Source organism: Podarcis cretensis, assembly GCF_951804945.1.
Source record: "Podarcis cretensis genome assembly, chromosome: 18".
NCBI lineage: Eukaryota > Metazoa > Chordata > Lepidosauria > Squamata > Lacertidae > Podarcis > Podarcis cretensis.
This window is the reverse complement of record NC_137188.1, coordinates 9,193,619-9,213,319: the sequence shown is the minus strand read 5'-3', so window position 1 is coordinate 9,213,319 and position 19,701 is coordinate 9,193,619. Positions and strand designations below refer to the sequence as shown.

The 19,701-nt window shown below is 50.4% G+C and overlaps 1 protein-coding gene across 1 annotated transcript in view; it reads right to left on the bottom strand.

The window, feature by feature from the left end:
• Window positions 1-621: 621 nt before the first annotated feature.
• The window catches only part of SSBP4 (single stranded DNA binding protein 4), a 38,709-nt gene continuing 19,629 nt past the window's right edge, over window positions 622-19,701 (bottom strand). Inside the window, exons 7-17 of the mRNA XM_079960778.1 lie at window positions 17,159-17,218; window positions 14,187-14,256; window positions 12,844-12,911; window positions 10,014-10,081; window positions 8,556-8,601; window positions 7,024-7,059; window positions 6,770-6,869; window positions 6,039-6,106; window positions 5,251-5,329; window positions 4,036-4,064; window positions 622-2,732 (exon numbers count right to left, since the gene is read on the bottom strand). Of these exons, the coding sequence (XP_079816904.1) occupies window positions 2,463-2,732; window positions 4,036-4,064; window positions 5,251-5,329; window positions 6,039-6,106; window positions 6,770-6,869; window positions 7,024-7,059; window positions 8,556-8,601; window positions 10,014-10,081; window positions 12,844-12,911; window positions 14,187-14,256; window positions 17,159-17,218 (894 nt within the window). The 3' untranslated portion in view covers window positions 622-2,462. The remainder of the gene's footprint in view (window positions 2,733-4,035; window positions 4,065-5,250; window positions 5,330-6,038; window positions 6,107-6,769; window positions 6,870-7,023; window positions 7,060-8,555; window positions 8,602-10,013; window positions 10,082-12,843; window positions 12,912-14,186; window positions 14,257-17,158; window positions 17,219-19,701) is intronic.

The following is a 19,701-nucleotide window of genomic DNA, read 5'->3' as shown; positions in this document are numbered from 1 at the left end:
TCCCAGGCAGCCTCCTTTATCACGTCCCTTATCTCCCTCCCAATTGCTTGCCAATCAGCGGCTTTGTTTCAACACCCACTTCCCTCTTTCAAAAAAAAAAAAAGCATAATCTGCTTTTTGCCCCTGGGCAATTCGGCTCCAGGGACCACGCATTCGCTCCATAAGATGCACAGACATTTCCCCTTACTTTTTAGGAGAAAAAAGTGCGTCTTATGGAGCGAAAAATATGGTATACAGGTATATGCAAGTAGTCTCTCTTCCCATGTAGCAACCATTGCTAAGGCCACAGTGTGTTTGTGGCAGGTGGGAAAAAAGCTGCACCTGTTGAACTACCAGGCTACTACAAAGCTAAACTTAAAGGGGCGAGTAGCCCTCTCTTACCTGCTAGAACCAGGACTGCGGGGACTGTTTGCATGTGAGCACCCAGGGAAATTGGGTGTGGGGATCTGGAGGTGTGCTGTTTGGGGGACGGGAATCCGGTGGGAACCCCCAAAAATGTATCTAAATGAAACATCAATCCTGGATTTTTTTGGGGGTGTGTGGACTAGATGACCGCTGGTGTGCCCTTACCAACTCTGTAGACTCTTGTTTTGCGAAAAGAACACACAAAATTCCCCTCCATTGTTTTTTCTTTAAAAAATCCAAGTTAACATTTATTGATGCAAGGTTTTCTATTATTTTTTCCCTCCTTGTCGGCGACTTTTTTAAAAAACTGCAGCGGCTTTCCAAAAAACGATAAGTTCTATTTACAACGTTGAAAGAAACCACCCAGGTTTTGGGGGGCGAGGCAAGGAATTTCTACCCCATCCCAAAGATCCCTTTGCAATAATAATAATTAATAATAAGGTAACGTCAACCAGCCCGGGCGAATCTTGCTCTCGTTCCCCACCACCCGTTCTGAATTCAATTCTTTTTACAAATAGCATGAGGTTCCGTAGCAAAACCAGAATGTTTTTAAAAATATAAAGTTTAAACGGAAGGAGAGAGCGGGTAATCTGGCAGATTTTCCCCATTTTGCATACAGAATCGTCGATCTGGAAGGGACCATGAAATCACCTTTTATCAAAAGTTTAGGAGCAATTTAGTGGCAGCGAACGTGCATTAAAAAATAATATAATGCCACTGGGGATTTATATAGGAAGGGAAAGGAAAGATTTTTCCAGCCTCTGAGCGACCTCATGCCAGTTCTGGGGCGGAGCCAAAGGCTAAATGTGGGCGGAGCAACTGTTTCTGTGGACACACCCCCTTTTCTTAAAGGCCCACAACTACCACTCCTCTAGTCCAGCATTCTTCAAAAAAAATTTTTTTTGGGGGGGGGCATCCCCAGATGCAGCTGGACCACAACTGCCATCATTCCTGGCCACTGGCGCTGATGGGACTTGTAGTCCAATGACATCTTTGCAGGGTGGAGGAATCGAGGTTGATGATCGCTGCTCTTGGCTGACAGAAATGGGTGGGAGTTTTAATAAATTGGGACGCAGAGAGGTAAATAAAAAACCCTGCAAAAGAGCGCCGCCCTGCTGGCCGCTACAGGAATTTCAAGCCAGCTTTAAAAAAATAATCCAAGTTTCTTTTGGGGGGTGGGTTGAGAAGAGAGGGAAAGGGGAAAATGTGGGGATTCCCCCACACCAACGACGAATCATGTCTTGTAAAACCAAAAACCACAAACATTTAAAAGACGCAAGGCCTGCTCTGAACCAGTATTAAATCGGGGTTTGGCGTGGGTTTCTTCCCTCCCCCCTCTGGGGGCTGGAGGCAAAAATGGGCAGGACGACGGATGCGAATTCCGCCTCTGTACAGCAGGCCATATTTCGATATGCACGAGAAACCCTCTCATCTTCCATCGGGGAGGTGATCCGAGTTTGAGGGTGTGATTCTAGCCCGGAGAAAACACTTGAGGGAGGTGCAAAAGCGGGGTTCCCTCGAGCCACCCCCCCCACAAGTGCTGCCCCTCTTCCGCCCCACTTACAAACTGTGCCCCCAACTCAATTCCCCAATACGGAATCCCAGCCCCTACGTCGCCCCTCTCCCCAAAACACAATCCCGCTCTGCAGCATTTTTTTGGGGGGGGGCTGCCCAGCGCCACCCCCAAGAACCCCGGGTGCTCCTGGTGTCTTTGAGGGGCTGTGAAGTCCGAAAAAGCCGGGAGGTGGGGAGAACAAGGCAGTCCAGCCTGCCCCATCGTAAGTCACTCATGAAGAGCGTCTTGAGAGATCGGGGCGACCAAAGTCTGTCTATAAATGTGTTTGGATCAGCAGTCTATGTTGGGATAGGCAGCTGGGATGGGGAAAAGTTTATTAAATTATTATTCTTTTAAAGGACCTCCCCGTCTTTTCTCCACGGCGGTCAGTCCAGGTCGTATATCAAAGGAGGCGGATGCTAGGGAAATGTCACTGGAGTGTTTTGGGACCAGTGGCGTTGGTCCATAGCGAGAGACATTAGGGGGCAGCTGCCCCCCGGGGTCACAACTCGGACAGCTGCCCCTGTTTCCAGTATGAGATGGTGTCGTCGGCGTTGGGAGTAGCCGGGCCGGTCCTGCCCGGCCACGGGGCGCCCCGGCCCCCACGCGGACCCCGCGACCCGCGGGAACCTCGCCCCCGCCGCGGGCGTCGCTCCACGCAGGACCTGGCGCTCTCGCTCTGGAACGGGTTGAGGAATCCGGCGCCCATCTCGCCGTCGTTCCGCGGGGTGCCAGGACGATTGTTCAACGGCGGCAGGCTGCTGGGGGAAGCCTTGGGAACCGGGAATGAGAAAAGGGGGGGAGGTGCAGAGACAGTTAATTCTGTTCACCATAAAATGACCAACTTATTACCAAACTTAAAACCGTGGAGAGACCTGGTCTGAATAGAGACATTGGATTCTTATCTCATTATACAGTGGTGCCCCGCAAGACGAATGCCTCGCAAGACGAAAAACGCGCAAGACGAAAGAGTTTTCCGTTTTTTGAGTCGTTCCGCAAGACGAATTTCCCTATGGGCTTGCTTCGCAAGACGAAACGTCTTGCGAGTTCTTGCGAGTTTGTTTCCTTTTTCTTAAAGCCGCTAAGCCGTTAATAGCCGCTAAGCCGCTAATAGCCGCTAATCCGCTAATAGCCGTGCTTCGCAAGACGAAAAAACCGCAAGACGAAGAGACTCGCGGAACGGATTAATTTCGTCTTGCGAGGCACCACTGTAGATGATAAAGCTGTTTTGAGCCATCTCACCCCTTGCTTTTTCCTGTAAAACCAATTGCAGTAGTTAATTACCACACCTATCATCCAATCACCCATTCCCACCACCCTTCTGAGTAATACCCCTCCCCACCCTCTCACTATATAGAAGGGTCTGGTGACTTCTATTTCAGTGTATCTGAAGAAGTGTGCATGCACACGAAAGCTCATACCAAGAACAAACTTAGTTGGTCTCTAAGGTGCTACTGGAAGGAATTTTTTATTTTATTTATTTTATTTTGTTTCGACCACGGCAGACCAACGCGGCTACCTACCTGTAACTAGCAAAGGTCAAGTGACCCCTGACCATTAGGTCCAGTCATGGCCGACTCTGGGGTTGCGGCGCTCATCTCGCTTGACTGGCCGAGGGAGCCGGCGTACAGCTTCCAGATCATGTGGCCAGCAGGACTAAGCCGCTTATGGCAAACCAGACCGGCGCATGGAAACACCGTTTACCTTCCTGCCGGAGCTGTACCTATTTATCCGCTTGCACTTTGATGTGCTTTCAAACTGCTAGGTGGGCAGGAGCAGGGACCGAGCAATGGGAGCTCACCCCGTCACGGGGATTCGAACCGCCAACCACCTGATCGGCAGGCCCAAGAGCTATGCCCCTGCCCTTAAAAATAAAGCAAGTTTCTGGTCCTCAGGACTGATTTAAATAAAGAAACATCCTAGGGGTTGTTTTGCATGCAGAGCAGAATCGCCCTTGGAGGGCCCTCCCCGGCTGAGACAATTCCCCAACAGTACCCCCATCCAATTAAACAGACCCTAACCGCTAGGCCCTCCTGCCCTCCCCTCCCCCAGGGCAGCAACATGCAAAATCTCACCTTCGACATGGGTTCCATTTCACCAGGACCTGTGGATGAAACAAGGAGGCGTGTTGGAATGAAACATTTGACCTCGTTCCAGACCCTGTTGGAAGGGGCTTGGGGGTTAATAATAATAATAATAATAATAATAATAATAATAATAATAATTTATTTATATCCCCAACCATCTGGCTGGGTTTCCCCCGTCACTCTGGGCGGCTCCCAATAGAATATTAAAAACACGATAAAAGATCAGTCATTAAAAACTTCCCTAAACAGGGGTGTCCTCAGATGTCTTCTGAAAGTCAGATAGTTGTTTATTTCCTTGACACCTGATGGGAGGGCGTTCCACAGGGCGGGTGCCACCACTGAGAAGGCCCTCTGCCTGGTTTCCTGCAACCTCACTTCTCGCAGGGAGGGAACCGCCAGAAGGCCCTCGGAGCTGGACCTCAGTGTCCAGGCTGGACGATGGGGGTGGAGACGCTCCTTCAGGGATACTGGGCCATTTAGGGCTTTCAAGGTCAGCAGCAACGCTTTGAATTGTGCTCGGAAATGTCCTGGGAGCCAATGTAAGTCTTTCAGGAGTGGTGTTATGTGGTCTCAGCGGCCGTCCCCAGTCCCCAGTCTAGCTGCCACATTCTGGATTAGTTGTAGTTTCCGGGTCACCTTCAAAGGTAGCCCCACATAGAGTGCCTGGCAGTAGTCCAAGCGGGAGATAACCAGAGCATGGACCACTCTGGTGAGACAGTCTGTGAGCAGGGAGGGTCTCATCCTGCGTACCAGACGGAGCTGGGAGACAGCTGCCCTGGACACAGAACTGGCCTGCGTCTCCATGGACAGCTGTGAGTCCAAAATGACTTGTGACTCCTCAAAGGTCCTAAGAACCGTGAGAAGAGATTTGATGGAGTAGGCCAACAGGCCATCAGACCCTATTCTCAAAAGTCTGCCCCACAGGCAAGACCCCCACCCCCCATCTCTTCTTCCCAGGATGGAATCGTAACTGGAGAGATGGGGAACTATTCGGATTTTGTACTTAAGGAGTCGAGAGATGAAGGAACCTACGAACTATGTTGAATCAGCAAAGTTTAACAGCTATAATATTTGACTCAAATGAGGACTGGTTGGTTTTTTGGGTGGGTTTTTTCTCTTTTTTTGTAAGCCTTTCTCGGATTATTAAACCAAACACTACAGCATGAAGAATCCGTGAGCAGGACAGGCGGTTCGTAAACCCACCCAAAGATCCGTTCATGTGTTGCGGCTCCATCGCGTTCATTCCGGGCATCGCGCCTTCGGGGCTCAGCCCCATGGAGAACTAAAAACGGAGAGGGGGAAGGCAGGGAGAGGGAGAGGGTGTATGGGGTGGGAGAAGTTGGGTGGGGGGTGGAGAAAGAGTTAGTGACTTTGTGACTCCCTGCTTCTCGACCCTCGGACCCTTGACTTTGTGACTCCCTGCTTCTCGACCCTCGGACCCTTGACTTTGTGACTCCCTGCTTCTCGACCCTCAGACCCTTGACTTTGTGACTCCTTGCTTCTCGACCCTCGGACCCTTGACTTTGTGACTCCCTGCTTCTCGACCCTCGGACCCTTGACTTTGTGACTCCCTGCTTCTCGACCCTCGGACCCTTGACTTCGTGACTCCTTGCTCCTTGACCCTTGACTTTGTGACTCCCTGCTTCTCGACCCTCGGACCCTTGACTTCGTGACTCCTTGCTCCTTGACCCTCGGACCCTTGACTTTGTGACTCCCTGCTTCTCAACCCTCGGACCCTTGACTTCCTGACTCCTTGCTCCTTGACCCTTGACTTTGTGACTCCCTGCTTCCTGACCCTTGGACCCCTGGCTTCTGGACTCTCGTTCCTGCTCCCACCCCGCCATCTTGCCCCTGGTCCTGACGTCCTCAGCCGGGACTTCGATCGCCCATAGACCAGACCGTGAGAAAGGGATTTCAGCACCCAGGCAGGTGTTCATATGTGGACAGCCTGGGCCCAAGCCATACTGAGGTTGTGTTCGATAGGTACTCACGCTGAGCCGACTTCCGGGGGGTCCGATGGGATTCATCAGGTACATGCTTTCACTGGAGTTGGTGGAGTCTGGGGAGAGAAGTTAGGGAGATGAGACAACCCTGTAGGGATCTTAAACTCGACCGCAAGTCTCAAAGGGTAAGGTAAAGGTAAAGGGACCCCTGACCATTAGGTCCAGTCGTGGCCGACTCTGGGGTTGCGGCGCTCATCTCACTTTACTGGAGAGTCAAAGGTTCCCCAACCAGTTTAACGCCTAGTAAGGAAACCTCCACTCGTTCATATGCTATATTTGTGGTCAAGGGCAGTTATCAACTCTTTCATTTGTATAGTAAGTTCTCAGAATGTATTTTGTATAGCCAACTAGATCTGTATTTGATTGCATTTGATTCCTTTGCTGTGGCTGAGGCAAATAAAGATTTTATCTACTGTATTTTTTGCTCTACAAGACTCACTTTTTCCCTCCTAAAAAGTAAGGGGAAATGTGTGTGCGTCTTATGGAGCGAATGCAGACCACACAGCTATCCCAGAAGCCAGAACAGCAAGAGGGATTGCTGCTTTCACTGCGCAGTGATCCCTCTTGCTGTTCTGGCTTCTGAGATTCAGAATATTTTTTTTCTTGTTTTCCTCCTCCAAAAACTAGGTGCGTCTTGTGGTCTGGTGCGTCTTATGGACCGAAAAATACTGTAACTGAGAACCGACCACTTTCCTTCTGGACTGTGTAAAAGCACTCACCTCCAGGGCTGGGCAGGAGTGGGGTGCCAGGGGGACCCCCACCTCCAGGGGGCCCCTGTGGGGAAGCCGAGAGAGACAGGACGGTGGCGTTCGGCTGGGTCTACAAGATAAATAGAAACCCTGAAGTGTTTTCATGAGATCCCTCCACCGGTCGGCCTCCCCACACAGACTCTCCCTGCACCGAAACTCGAACAACCCTTGCAAGGGGGGTCTCAGCGCCCCCAGATTCTCACGCCACCCCACGGGAAACTCACCCCATAGCTGCCTGGAGACGAGGAGGAATACGGGACCTGAAAGAAACCAGACAGAGAGGGATGTACAGTGGTACCTCGGGTTAAGTACTTAATTCGTTCCGGAGGTCCGTTCTTAACCTGAAACTGTTCTTAACCTGAAGCACCACTTTAGCTGATGGGGCCTCCCGCTGCTGGAGCACGATTTCTGTTCTCATCCTGAAGCAAAGTTCTTAACCTGAGGTATTATTTCTGGGATAGCGGAGTCTGTAACCTGAAGCGTATGTAACCCGAGGTACCATTGTATTTTGCTTATCCTGCCCTCTGTTGCAACAGAAAATAAGATCGCTCCATCTCCCTTTAGATATTTGAAGATGGCTCTCCTATCTCCTCTCAGTCTCCTCATTTCCAGGCTTAAACATTCCCAACTCCTTCAACCATTCCTCATCAGGCTTGGTTTCCAAAGCCTTGATCATCTTGGTTGCCCTCCAATTGACACCTTCCAGCTTGTCAATATCCTTCTTAAATTGTGGTGCCCAGAATTGGACACTATTCCAGGTGTGGTCTGACCAAGACAGAATAGAGCAGGACTATGACTTCCTTCGATCTAGACCCCCGGACCTTAAGTTGCCAACACCGATCCAGACCATGGATAGGGAAACTAAGGCCCGGGGGCTGGATCTGGTCCAATCATCTTCTAAATCTGCCCTGCGGATGGTCCGGGAATCAGCGTGCTTTTACATGAGTAGAACGTGTCCTTTGATTTAAAATGCATCTCTGGGTTATTTGTGGGGCCTGCTTGGTGTTTTTACATGATTAGAATGTGTGCTTTTATTTAAAATGCATCTCTGGGTTATTTGTGGGGCCTGCCTGGTGTTTTCACATGAGTAGAATGTGTGCTTTTATTTAAAATGCATCTCTGGGTTATTTGTGGGGCCTGCCTGGTGTTTTCACATGAGTAGAATGTGTGCTTTTATTTAAAATGCATCTCTGGGTTATTTGTGGGGCCTGCTTGGTGTTTTGACATGAGTAGAATGTGTCCTTTGATTTAAAATGCATCTCTGGGTTATTTGTGGGGCATAGGAACTCATTCATTATTCTTTTTTTTTCAAAATATAGTCCGGCCCCCCACAAGGTCTGAGGGACAGTGGACCGGCCCCCTGCTGAAAAAGTTTGCTGACCCGATTCTAGACACTAGACTTCTGTGAATAGCGTTAGCATTTTTTTGCTGCTGCATCACACTGAGGGCTGATGTGAAGTTTGTGGTCCACCAAGACCCTTTAGATCCTTTTTGCACGTACTGCTGGCCAGCCATGTGTCCCCTGCCCTATATTTGTGCAGCTGGATAGGGTACAGTTTTCGTGCAAACACCCATATACATGTCCGTGGAGAGAACACGCATGAGGGTTCAGTTTAACATGTAAAGAAGCCTTTCTCTGTAAGGAGAAATCACACTGGTGAGGTCTTAGGAAGTGGGGTTCAAGTAGAGTGGACAAATCCTGCAGTTCAAAATTTTATGGCAGGGGTGGGTTTCTAATTTTTTTTTTTTAAGTTACCGAATTTGCATTCATATTTGGCCAGGGGCTTCGCACACCAGGACCTCTGCAAAAAAGAAAAGAGAGAGAGAATACATACATTGACATATTCTATTGATCCTTTTATCATTTTTTTGGAAGCAGCTTGGACAGTTGATTGTTTCTCGGCTTGTTCAGAGCATTCGACTTTGCATTTAGGCTGCATTTGCGATGTTCTATTGTCGTCCGCGAGCCGCTTTGAATAGAATAAAGGTAAAGGGACCGCTGACCATTAGGTCCAGTCGTGACTGACTCTGGGGTTGCGGCGCTCATCTCGCTTTACTGGCTGAGGGAGCCGGCGTACAGCTTCCGGGTCATGTGGCCAGCAGGACCAAGCCGCTTCTGGCGAACCAGAGCAGCGCACAGAAACGCCGTTTACCTTCCCGCCTGAGCGGTACCTATTTATCTACTTGCACTTTGACGTGCTTTCGAACTGCTAGGTTGGCAGGAGCTGGGACCGAGCAACGGGAGCTCACCCCGTCATTGCAGGGATTCGAACCGCCGACCTTCTGATCGGCAAGTCCTAGGCTCTGTGGTTTAACCCACAGCGCCACCCGCGTCCCATATAATAAAAATAAAAATAAAAACAACCCAACAGCCCCCTCCCCAGATTTTAAAAGGGCATAGGATGTCAATCAGAAAGAAAAGAGGCAGTCCTTGAGGTATTGCGGTCCTGTGTCATTTAAGGCTTTATAGGTCAGAACCAGCACTTTGAATTGGGCCCGGAAACTAATTGGTAGCCAGTGCAGTCGGACCGGGATCAGTGCAATGTGCTCAAACCGTCTTGCCACCCGTAGAGTGAGCCGGCCGCCGAATTCGGCACTGGCTGAAGTTTCTGAACAGTCTTCAGAAGCAGCCCTACGTATAACGCATTGCAGTAATCTAACCTTGAGGTTACCAGAGCATAGATGACAGTACTTAGGCTATCCCTGTTCAGATAGGGGCGTAGCTAGGCCACCTGAGCCTCGAGCGACTGTTGCAATGCCAGCCTGAACATTTACTGTATTTTTCGCTCTATAAGACGCACCAGACCACAAGACGCACCTAGTTTTTGGAGGAGGAAAACAAGAAAACAAATATTCTGAATCTCAGAAGCCAGAACAACAAGAGGGATCGCTGCACAGTGAAGGAAGGAATCCCTCTTGCTGTTCTGGCTTCTGGGATAGCTGTGCAGCCTGCATTCACGCCATAAGACATACACACATTTCCCCTTACTTTTTAGGAGGAAAAAAGTTAGTCTTATAGAGCAAAAAATACAGTATTTATTATACAGTCTTGGAACTCGGGAGAACGCCGCAAACCCGGAAGTGACTGTTCCGGTTTGCAAACATTATTTGGAACCTGAACGTCTGCCAGGGCTTCCGAATGGCTGCAGGAGCTTCCAGTTTCCTGCTGTCTACCCCCTCCCCAAAAAGGAAAGCAACCTGGAGGGTTCCTTACGTGCTCATCGCCGGCATGCCAGGACCTGCAAAGGATCCATGTGGGGGTCTCATCACAGCACCGTAACTCTGGAGGGTAAGAAAAGAGGTGTGTTCCTGGGACAAGGCGAAGGGCTTTCGGGAAATGATGTATAATGAATGGGAAAGGGTGTTTAAATTGGCAACCCCTCCCCTAATACCCAAAGCCTTTTTGCTAGGAATAATTTGGACAGAGGTTCCGGGACAGCTGAGTTTATTTATGTACAGGACAACAGCAGCCAGAACTTTCTATGCAGAGAAGCGGAAAGGTTACCAACGGAGAAGGAATGGCTTACGAAACTCATGGGACTATGCTGAAATTGACTGCAAAACTAAGAGGACATAAAGGTAAAGGGTAAAGGGACCCCTGATCATTAGGTCCAGTCGTGGCTGACTCTGGGGTTGCAGCGCTCATCTCGCTTTACTGGCCGAGGGAGCGGGCGTACAGCTTCCGGGTCATGTGGCCAGCATGACTAAGACGCTTCTGGCGAACCAGAGCAGCACATGGAAATGCCGTTTACCTTCCCGCCGGAGCGGTACCTATTTATCTACTTGCACTTTGATGTGTTTTCGAACTGCTAGGTTGGCGGGAGCAGGGACCGAGCAACGGGAGCTCACCCCGTTGCGAGGATTCGAACGGCCGACCTTCTGATCGGCAAGTCCTAGGCTCTATGGTTTAACCCACAGCGCCACCTGTGTCCCTTAAAATCTCGCCCCCAACGTGGGGCATAATGAGTGTTTAAGGAAGAAAGAAGACCTATCAAAATAATACTAGTTTCTGAGGTCACACGCAGCAATCTGAGACTGTGCCGGCGTGTGACCAACCTCTCCGCTGCCCTTTTCACACCTCTCCTGGTTCTGGGAGACCAGAAGCCAGGGCGGCTGGTTGCAGAAGGGCAAAACACTTCTGACTGCTTCTCCCAGTCTGATCCCTCTTCTCCCTCTGACTGCTCATCATTGTTCCACCCTTCCACCCCGGGCTCTGAGCCTTCTTCCCCTGGGGGTTCCCTTGGGGGTTCCCCAGCCATTTCCTCTTCTGCATCTAACCAGTCCATGACAACTGCCTAAATCACGGGTAGGCAAACTAAGGCCCTGGGGCCTGATCCGGCCCAATTGCCTTCTAAATCCGGCCTGCAGACGGTCCAGGAATCAGTGTGTTTTTACATGAGTAGAATGTGCCCTTTGATTTCAAATGCATCTCTGGGTTGCTTGTGGGGCATAGGAATTCGTTCATTTGCCCCCTCAAAATATAGTCTGGCCTTCCACAAGGTCTGAGGGACGGTGGACCAGCCCCCTGCTGAAAAAGTTTGCTGACCCCTGGCCTAAATCTCCTCCTCTCCTGGGTCTTTCCTCAAGCAATCAGAGACTATGCCTGCAGAAAGCCAACCTCCCCTACGCCCTTTTCATGCCTCTCCTGGTCATAGCTGTCAACCGTCCCTTATTTGGCGGGAAACTCCCTTATCCCAGCGCCGTTTCCCGCTGCTGTCCCTTATTGATGATGTCCCTTAAATTTCCCGGGTTTCATGCTCGCCCGGCTCAGGAGGGAAGCAGCGGCTCGGGGTCCTCCGCCGCGAGAGAGAGAGAGCGCACGAGCTGCCGCGTCTCTGTCTCTCCCTTTTCCCCCTCAGGGGCGCGTCGTGAGGAGATGGGTGGCGGCGGGCGGGCGGGCAGTCCCTCTCTTGCGAGACTTCTGCCGCGCTGCCAGGGGAAGCCGGAGGCGGCGGCAGCGGCTGAGGAGGCGGCCTGAGGGAGGAGGAAGAGGAGGGGATGGGGAGGGACGCAGAAGGGCGGCGCTTCAGCGGCCGCCGCGGTGCCGCAACCGCCTCATGCAGGGCTCACGGGCGGCATGGGCGAGAGTCTCTCTCCCTCCCTCTCAGGCGGGGAAGGGCCGATGGAACTCCTCGCGCCAGGACGACGGCAGCCCCGACGTGCTGCTTAGCATCCCCTCCAACCAGTGCAGCATCTTAATGTAGTGATTTCCCCCTCTGCATCCCTTTCATAACTCTATTTTTATAAATCATTTGTCCACCCGTAGTTCAAGTTTTTACTACAAGTTTTCTGTCCATCCTACCAGTGTATGTAACACTTGACAATAACTTTTCAACTAAATGATAAACTTTCCCCATTCTTTATTAAAGAGGTCTCTTCCTGGTTTCCAATTATGCCTGTAAGCTTTGCCATCTTGACGTCGTTCATCAGTTTTGTCTGCCACTCTTCTTTGGTGGGAGTTGTAGACCCTTAGGATCATCTAGTCCAACCCCCTGCAAAACACAGTCAGTGGCAGCCAAAGCAGCATGGCTCCAGGAGTGGCGGATTTCTGTATAAGCTAAGCCAAAATCCCTTATTTTGACTGCTGATCCCTTATTTTTGAGGCTGCTGGTCCCTTATTTTCAAATCTGTAAGTTGACAGCTATGCTCCTGATTCTGGGAGAACCAGAAGGGAGGGCAGCTGGTTGCAGCAGAAGAAGACACCCGGGACTCTTCATCTCTGTTCCCTTGGCCACCTTCCTCTGCTGCTTCAGCCTCCAGTTCTGAACTGCTCTCTGGCACAGACTCTCCCCGCTCACTAAGCCCTGTTGCCTCTCCAGCTTCTGACACCTCCTCCTCCCAGTCTTCTCCCTCTAACCACTCGTCGTCGTCCCACCACCAATCCCCGGCCTCTGAGCCTCCTTCCCTTGGGGGGTCCCGCAATCTGGTTCCTAGGACCGTCCCCCTGCACCCAACCAGTCTGCAACACCTTCGAAGGGACCCAGGAACCTCAATGCGAATTCTGGGCATTTGGTGACCCCGGGCGTTAGTTTGGGGGCGCTCACCTGTGGGGCCATCCCTGTCAGGCCACGTGGGGGGCTCATGCGCTGCATTGGACCCACGGAGGGGTGCCCTGGTGAGGAGGAGAGAAGAGAAAGAACAAGAAGACGCTTAAGGCAGCGACACAGAACCTGCTTGCTAACCTCATGAGATCCATAAGCTTGGGTCTGTTTTTTTGGGTATTTGTTTTCTATTATTATTATTATTATTTTATTTCGACAAAGTAATCATCATAGATAAACAAGAATAAAAATGTGCACCCCATACCCCTGAGACCATTCCATTGTAAATACGCAACTTCCCAAAATTCCAACACCTGTGATGGTTTGACCCCTTTCCGTTTTAACAGTACAGCGGACGCTCGGGTTGCAAACGTGATCCGTGCAGGATCCACGTCTGCAACCCGCAGCGCCGCGTCTGCGCATGCGCGGGTTGCAATTCGGCGCTTCTGTGCATGCGCAAAGCGCGATTTAGTGCTTCTGTGCATGCGCAAGCGCCCAAACCCGGAAGTAACCTGTTCCAGTACTTCTGGGTTCGGCACGGTGCACAACCTCAAATAGCGCAATCCGAGGTAAAGGTAAAGGGACCCCTCACCGTTAGGTCCAGTCGTGGCCGACTCTGGGGTTGCGGCACTCATCTCGCTTTACTGGCCGAGGGAGCCGGCGTCCAGCTTCCGGGTCATGTGGCCAGCAGGACTAAGCCGCTTCTGGCGAACCAGAGCAGCGCACGGAAACGCTGTTTACCTTCCCGCCGGAGCCGGGAGTCTACTTGTGCTGGTGTGCTTTTGAACAGCTAGGTTGGTAGGAGCAGGGACCGAGCAACGGGAGCTTACCCCGTCACGGGGATTCGAACCGCCGACTTTCTGATCGGCAAGTCCTAGGCTCTGTGTATGTCAAAGTGCAAGTAGATAAATAGGTACCGCTCCACCGGGAAGGTAAACGGCGTTTCCGTGCGCTGCTCTGGTTTGCCAGAAGCGGCTTAGCCCTGCTGGCCACATGACCCGGAAGCTGTACGCAGGCTCCCTCGGCCAATAAAGCGAGATGAGCGCCGCAACCCCAGAGTCGGTCATGACTGGACCTAATGGTCATGGGTCGGTCCCTTTACCTTTAATAAATATTGGGTCTGTTTTTGCAGTGAGGGCCCTGAATCTTGCTTGGCATGCAGAAGGCAAACTTCTGCGGAGGATCTTTTGCGCAGACCCATGGAATGCCGCCACTCCCCAGGAAGTTGGGGACAGGGGGAAACCAACTTCACTGAGCCCGACTCGGGGACAAAAACCAGCTTCCTCCACAGCCCCCCCACCCATTTTGCCAGGTGAACCTTGTCGCCCCCCGACCCCACAACTCACCTTGCACCCATGACCCGGGGTCCATCGCGCTGGACATGGGAGGATGAGGTCCAGGCACACCCCCCGGTGGCTATTGGAGGAAACGCAAGAGCAATGAATCTGAGCACATAAACCTGTCTTTAACTTTGGAACTCCCTGCCACTTGACCCCAGGCCGTTGCTGTTTTCCTTTTGGCGTCTGCTTGAAACATCTTTGTTTAGGCAACACCACGTTGAAAGTCGACATGGGTCTTAATTAATCTTGATTTTGTTTGCTTTTTTAAAAAATGTTTTATATGTTTTTAATTTTTTTCACATTTTATTTACTTTTGCACAAAAAATTGTCCAGGGAAGTAGAAAAGCTATCACAGCAAGTAAGAGCTTAACCATATAGCTTTCCTCTCAATGTGTTTTTTTAATCACCATATTTTTCCGCCCTATAGGGCGCACCTAGGTTTTTTTTTTGGGGGGGGGAATAAAGAAAAAAAAAATATTTCCCCCCAGGCGCGGGGGAAGCCCAAGCTTCCCCTGACCTCAGCCCCCAGAACACGCTGCTATCCGCAAGCCTGGGGAGCCCGGCGGGAACTCCCGCCCGGCTTGCAAGGCTTGCGGATAGCTTCCTGAAGCCTGGAGAGTGAGAGGAGTCAGTGTGCACCGACCCCTCTCGCTCTCCAGGCTTCAGCGAAAGCCTGCATTCGCCCCATAGGACGCACACACATTTCCCCTTCATTTTTGGAGGGGGAAAAGTGCGTCCTATAGGGCGAAAAATACGGTAATTTTTTTCTGTTTTATGTTCATTTAAACAACCTTAAAATATCAACAACTTCCCTTCTTTTCCCATGGTTCGTTTTACACAAATCCCTGCATATTTTGCTCAAAGTAAACCATTCAGTGACCCATGGTTACATCCATCAAAACTTATTTACGCTGTTGAATTTATCTCAATGTTGCCAATGTTTTCAAACGTGCAGAGTTTTCACCCACATATTCAATAAACATTTTCCAATCTTCTGGTTTTTAAAAAATGTTTTAAATACTTGTTTTTAACCGTGTGCTGTTGGTTTTTGTTTTGTTTTTGGTCTGATAATTTCATTGCTTTTTTCCTTTCGTAAACCCCTTTGGGGTTGTTGAAGATAAAGGGACCCCTGACCATGAGGTCCAGTCGTGACCGACTCTGGGGTTGTGGTGCTCATCTAGCTTTACTGGCCGAGGGAGCCGGCGTACAGCTTCCGGGTCATGTGGCCAGCAGGACTAAGTCACTTCTGGCAAACCAGAGCAGCACACGGAAATGCCGTTTACCTTCCTGCCGGAGCGGTACCTATTTATCTACTTGTGCCGGTGTGCTTTTGAACTGCTAGGTTGGCAGGAGCAGGGACCGAGCAACGGGAGCTCACCCCGTTGCGGGGATTCGAACCGCTGACCTTCTGATCGACAAGTCCTAGGCTCTGTGGTTTAACCTACAGCGCCACCCGCGTCCCTAGGGTTGTTGGGTTTCCCCAAATACACACAAGTGGTGTATATATTTTACAAACTACATCAATTGGATAGATGGGTGGATTAAGAATCACGTTACCTATCTCACATGTTGGGATTAGACGCATGTGCTACAGAGATCTATTTTAATTGATGTCATTTCATAAAATTCATATATCACCTGGTTGTTAAAACAAGAACGACGACAACCCCCAAAGCAGTTTATCAAAAGAAAAAAAGACAGAGACAATAAAATTCTCAACAGGAAATATTAACAGCTATAAAGTAAAACTTTCGAAAAGTTTAAACGAAAACAGATTAAGCTAGCCTGGGTGAGATCCGAAAATCTCATGGGCAACAGCACCCAAATGTTCAACATACATGCAGGACAAATGATATATACATAAAGAAAATAAAAGGAGGGGGAGATGGAAGAAAATATATCAGAAAGGCAAGTGGAGATAATGTGAAAATTTAAAAATGAGGAGCTGTCAGGTATAGGAAATGAAATATTCCATTTGTCCAGAGGTGGGGAGCAACCAGGCAAATTGTTGGGGTGTTGTTTTGGGAAACGAGGGTGGTGGTATTCCAATTCTAGTCCTACTCAGAGTAGACATATTGAAAGTTCAGGGAAGTTTTTAATATTTTAATTTTTAATGCTGTACTGTTTTTAACACTTGATTGGGAGCTGCCCAGAGTGGCTGGGGAAACTCAGCCAGATGGGTGGGGTATAAATAATAAATAATTATTATTATTATTATTATTATTATTATTATTATTATTATTATTAAACAGGTCTACATTTCTATCTCACTCTTTTTTCCTTCAAGTTACTGCCCCCCCTTCACTGAATTCCAACAACAGTCTTGCAAGGTAGGCTAAGCTGAGAGATAATGACTGATCTCCAAGTCAGCTTCCTGGCTGAATTGGGTGTGTGTGTGTTTCGAACCCTGGTCTCTCCCGGATCCAAGGCCGGCACTCTAACCACTAAACCGCACTGCCTCTCTTGAAGACAATCCCGGGGTTGCCGTGTTAAAAGAAATCCACAGCATCGTCAGCCAGGGAGATCATTTCCGCCACTACTCAAAGGAAAGGTTTTGCAGATGCTGCCCCAGATCACCGAAGAATGGATGCTTTTGAATTCTGGTGCTGGAGGAGACTCTTGAGAGTCCCATGGACTGCAAGAAGATCCAACCTCTCCATTCTGAAGGAAATCAGCCCTGAGTGCTCACTGGAAGGACAGATCCTGAAGCTGAGGCTCCAAGACTTTGGCCACCTCATGAGAAGAGAAGACTCCCTGGAAAAGACCCTGATGTTGGGAAAGATGGAGGGCACAAGGAGAAGGGGACGATAGAGGAAGAGATGGTGGGACAGTGTTCTCGAAGCGACCAACATGAGTTTGACCAAACTGCGGGAGGCAGTGGAAGACAGGAGGGCCTGGCGTGCTCTGGTCCAGGGAGTCACGAAGAGGCGGACACAACTAAACAACAACAACCCTACGGACTTGGTGGGTAGTCTCACCTGGCTTGGCATCCGCAGCGAAGGCCGCAGTCCGGCCGGGAAGCGTGGAGACATGAACGGCTGCGGGAAACACAGAGAGAGTCAAAGAGCAAGTCAGCCGTAAATCACACTGGAGTTAGCTCTCCCTTAGCAAAAACCGCGATCTGCACAGACTTGGCCGAGTGCCAGGCCTAATGAGCAAAGCAGCTATTCTTCCATGAGAAGCAAGTTGCCGAAATCGAAGCTTCCCACCTCCCCGCAGCAGTCTTGAGTGCCCTCCTCTCCAGGGTTTTTGCCAAGCAATCGGAGACTGTGCCTGCGGGCAGCCAACCTCTCCTACACCCTTTTCACGCCTCTCCTGGTTCTTGGGAAATAAGAGGAGGAGGGGAGTTTGTCACAGCAAGTGTGGGAGACAGCTGTGACTTTTGGCCAGCCGGGCTCCTGTCAGCCACGCCCTCTCCTGCTTCTATACAGTGGTACCTTGGTTTCCGAACAGCTTAGTTCTCGAAAAACTTGGAACCCGAACGCTGCAAACCCGGAAGTAAGAGTTCCAGTTTGCGAACCTTTTTTCGGAAGCTGAACGTGCTCCGTTTTGAGTGCATCGCTTCCTATTTGAGTGCTACGCTGAGGTCTATATATGGCTGCTATTTATTTTGCGGTTTTGTTTTTGTGACTGTGCAGAACCCAGCTTGGCTACTGATCTTTCGGGTCTTTGAGGACCGGTGTTATATGGTCTCGGCAGCCGTTCCCAGTCACCAGTCTAGCTGCCGCATTCTGGATTAGTTGTAGTTTCCGGGTCACCTTCAAAGGTAGCCCCACGTAGAGCACATTGCAGTAGTCCAAGCGGGAGATAACTAGAGCATACACCACTCTGGAAAGACAGTCTGCGGGCAGGGAGGTCTCATCCTGCGTACCAGATGCAGCTGATAAACAGCTGCCCTGGACACAGATTTGACCTGTGCCTCCATGGACAGCTGTGAGTCCAGAATGACTCCCAGGCTGCACACCTGGTCCTTCAGGGGCACAGTTACCCCATTCAGGACCAGGGAGTCCCCCACACCTGCCCGACCCCTGTCCCCCCAAAACAGTCCTTCTGTCTTGTCAGGATTCAACCACAATCCGTTAGCCGCCATCCATCCTCCAACCGCCTCCCGACACTCACACAGGACCTTCACCGCCTTCACTGGTTCTGATTAGAAAGAGAGGTAGAGCTGGGTATCATCTGCATATTGATGGACACCCAGTCCAAACCCCTGATGATCTCTTCCAGCGGCTGCATGTAGATGTTGAAAAGCATGAGGGAGAGGACAGAACCCTGAGGAACCCCACAAGTGAGAGCCAAGCAGTCCCTGTCAAGAGTGTGGGGCAGAAGAACAGCCCCCTCCAAACTTTAAAAAATTGCAAGCACACAAACAGTGGTGCCTTGCAAGTCAAAAAGAATCCGTTCCGCGAGTCTCTTCGTCTAGCGGTTTTTTCGTCTTGCGAAGCAAGCCCATTGATGGCTTAGCGGATTAGCGCTATTAGCGGCTTTTAGCAGCTTATCGGCTTATCGGATAAGCGGCTTAGTGGCTTAGAAAAAGGGGGGGGGGAGGAAAAAAAACCCACAGGAACTCGCAAGACATTTTTGTCTTGCAAAGCAAGCCCATGGGAAATTCGTTTTGCGAAGCACCTCCAAAACAGAAAACTCTTTCGTCTCACGAGTTTTCCGTCTTGCGAGGCATTCGTCTTGCGGGGCACCACTGTACACCCCCAGTGGCGGGTTGGGGGCTTTCAAATTTCAGCAGCCCCTACCCTAAAACCATCTCCGACGCCTCTATCTTTCAGGAGGAAATTCCTGCAATGCAGGAGGTCGGACAATTCTGCAATTCCTACTTGCCCACAGACTGTCTCGCCAGAGTGCTGCATGCTCTAGTTATCTCCCGCTTGGACTACTGCAACACGCTCTATGTGGGGCTGCCTTTGAAGGTGACCTGGAAACTGCAATTAATCCAGAATGCGGCAGCCAGACTGGTGACTGGAAGCGGCCGCCGGGACCACATAACACCGGTCCTGAGAGATCTGCATTGGCTCCCAGTATGTTTCCGAGCACAATTCAAAGTGTTGGCGCTGACCTTTAAAGCCCTAAACAGCCTCGGTCCTGTATACCTGAAGGAGCGTCTCCACCCCCATCGTTCAGCCCAGACACTGAGGTCCAGCTCCGAGGGCCTTCTGGCGGTTCCCTCATTGCGAGAAGTGAGGTTACAGGGAACCAGACAGAGGGCCTTCTCGGTAGTGGCGCCCACCCTGTGTAACACCCTCCCTTCAGATGTGAAGGAAATAAGCAGCTATCCTATCTTTAAAAGACATCTGAAGGCAGCCCTGTTTAGGGAAGTTTTTAATATTTAACGCTGTACTGTTTTTAACACTTGGAGCCGCCCAGAGTGGCTGGGGAAACTCAGCCAGATGGGCGGGGTAGAAATAATAAATTATTATTATTCTTGTTCTTCTTATTATTCCATGGGTCAACCCCCGGTGTTACAAAAAAAGGGGGGTTGGATTTGCAAGCGACGTCGAATCGTCGAGTG